We start from the raw sequence: 2540 nt of genomic DNA on the forward strand, positions 1-2540 counted from the left end.
AAAACTACTTAACAGTGTTTCTAAAAATAATACTCCATTTTCCTTTCACGGATAACTGACGTCTAGTGCACGGGTCTGGTTCACAGACGACTAGTTCCGCTCTCAGACATTCGTATTATACCCGTATAAACCAATGTTAAGCAGGGGCGGACGCAGACTCAACCCACGACGGGGGCCAAATATTTTTTTATACCAGCATAGTATAAATTTATATTATCATTACTACTACATCAAAATAGAGATCTTCGCTATTTCAAGTCACGAAACTCATCTATAATCGAATCTATGGTGATAGTACGAGCAATTTCTTTTTCAAGAAACAATATTAGAAAATTTGTGAGATATTCATCATGCATTTTGTTGCGAAGCTTGTTTTTAACGAAGCTCCCGGCTGAGAAAGATCGCTCCGTTGTAGATGTAGAAACAGGAAGTGTTAGAATAAGAGCAATTAGCCTATACACAAGCAGATATATGTTTGCTTTTCTCATCTTCTTTAGCCATTGAGACAAATCTGAAATTGTTGACAAAGTTCCAAATATTTGATGTTGTCGTGCATGATCAAAATGCTCGAATTGCATCCTTAATTGAGCCATGTCAAATTCAGAAAAATCTTGTGGGTAAAATTTCTGAGCTAACTTTAGGATATCATCAATCCTAATTGATTCTTGCATTTCTTTTGGATTTAAAGCAGTACCCAAAATAAGGAACTCAATTGTCTGTTCATTGAACCTGTTATTTAATTCTTGTAACTGAGAGTCTAGCACAGCAAGAAATATATTAACCTTGTAGTGATGCACGATTATAAAATTGTCTTCTTGATGTCGAGCTCTTCCTTTTCTTGCAATATATTGAGCACCCAAGTTTGGTAATGGTATACTAACTGATTCACAAAAAGCCTTCACATCTAATAGTAGTTAATCCCACCCTTCATCTCGCAACCTTTGAATTAATAATTTAGTCGAAGAAACAAGCTACATTGCGTTTAATATATCTTGAGCTTTATTTTGTAGAGCTTGACAAAGCAAATCCGTAATCTCCAGAATTTTCCTCATAATATGCAAAATTAGAATAAACTGAAACTGAAGTTAGTGCCTCGTACGCCGCATCTGCATCTGCATCTGCACGTTGAGTTGGTATAACTCCATCTTCAATAATATTAAGCAAGACTTCACAAGTGGCACTAAACATTTTTAACAAGCTGGTAACTGATTTTAAGTAGGAACTCCAACGAGTATCTCCAACCCTTTGTAAAGACCCAATCTGATTTTTTCCTTTAGCACTCTCAATCTCGTCATTTGTAAGAAAGTAAGCAATATTGGAAGCATGGGCAGCTTTCAGTTGATCATTACGCTTACACGAGGATCCAACAATATTGATTATATTATTCAACTTAGTAAAAAAATGATGCACATGGATGACTTCTTTTGCAGCAGCAACTAATGCCAATTGTAGGCGATGAGCCATACAATGAACATAATATGCGTACGGATAATCTCTCAATATTAAAGCCTGTAAACCATTCCATTCACCTCGCATATTTCTTGCACCGTCATAACCTTGGCCCCTTATATTTTGGACATTAAGATTTTGACGAGATAAAACATCAAAAATTGCTTCCTTCAATGTAGTTGTTGCAGTGTCTTTAACATGGACCAGACCAAAAAATCTTTCTCGCACACAGCCATATTTCTCAACAAATCGTAACACAATAGACATTTGTTCACATTTAGATTCATCCCGAAATTCATCAACGATCAAACAGAATTTTGCATCGCCTATTTCATCACGAAATTGCCTTCTTTACCTTGGTTGAGAAAATGTGCAGAATTTCTTTTTGCACTCTTGGTGATGTGTATGTAGCATTTTTTGGAGCATTAGCTATCACTTTTGCTACTTTATCACTGTAAGAGGCTATGACATTCAGAAATTCTTTAAAATTTCCACTATTTAACGAATCATTGGTTTCATCATGACCAGAGATGGTTTGATATGTTTAGGCATCGGAAAGATGGTTTGATATGTTGCCTGGTGGAGTAGTCCCGAGACCAGAGACCAAGCAGTGGAAATGTGTACGTGTTCTGTTCACCAATAATTGTTTTTTTACCTTCTCTCTAGACTTGTTTATTGGGCCTTAAATGGGCCAACTTAAATTGGGAGGGGCCATTTTAGAAAATACAACGCACATATAAACAACACACCTGATATTACTACTATGGTGCTAAAAAAATGGGGGGACCAAGGCCACCCTTGGTCTTACATTGGTTCTGCCCCTGCTGTAAAGATTTCAACCAAATATAACCAATTACACTGGGAATCCATGAAGTCTTCACACTGATTCTGACAACTGCTTCGAATGACTCCAACCTTATTCCTCGGATGGCTGAACATATTAATAAACTTCATACGGATCACTGTTAACGTCTTCTTCACTGCAGCTAACAGAACCTTTTGTGCATATACCCAATAACCTATCTGTACAGCTTCGAATGACTCCAACCTTATTTCTCCGATGCCTGAACATATTAATGAACTTCATACGG

At 36.9% G+C, this 2540-nt stretch overlaps 2 protein-coding genes across 2 annotated transcripts; both read right to left on the bottom strand.

Moving 5' to 3' along the window:
- Positions 1-248: 248 nt before the first annotated feature.
- Positions 249-671, bottom strand: LOC141660540 (uncharacterized). The gene has a single exon (XM_074467534.1). The coding sequence runs from the start codon at positions 669-671 to the stop codon at positions 249-251; it is 423 nt and encodes a 140-aa protein (XP_074323635.1).
- A 328-nt stretch (positions 672-999) lies between these two features.
- Positions 1000-1716, bottom strand: LOC141660541 (uncharacterized). Its single transcript, XM_074467535.1, has one exon. The coding sequence runs from the start codon at positions 1714-1716 to the stop codon at positions 1000-1002; it is 717 nt and encodes a 238-aa protein (XP_074323636.1).
- Positions 1717-2540: the final 824 nt, after the last annotated feature.

The sequence above is a fragment of the Apium graveolens genome, chromosome 5, assembly GCF_009905375.1.
Source record: "Apium graveolens cultivar Ventura chromosome 5, ASM990537v1, whole genome shotgun sequence".
Classification (NCBI taxonomy): Eukaryota; Viridiplantae; Streptophyta; class Magnoliopsida; order Apiales; family Apiaceae; genus Apium; species Apium graveolens.

What these genes read in the sequence shown, in the direction of transcription:
- LOC141660541 (XM_074467535.1), bottom strand. Translation starts at nt 1,716, where the DNA reads ATGTCTATTGTGTTACGATTTGTTGAGAAATATGGCTGTGTGCGAGAA.
- LOC141660540 (XM_074467534.1), bottom strand. Translation starts at nt 671, where the DNA reads ATGCAAGAATCAATTAGGATTGATGATATCCTAAAGTTAGCTCAGAAA.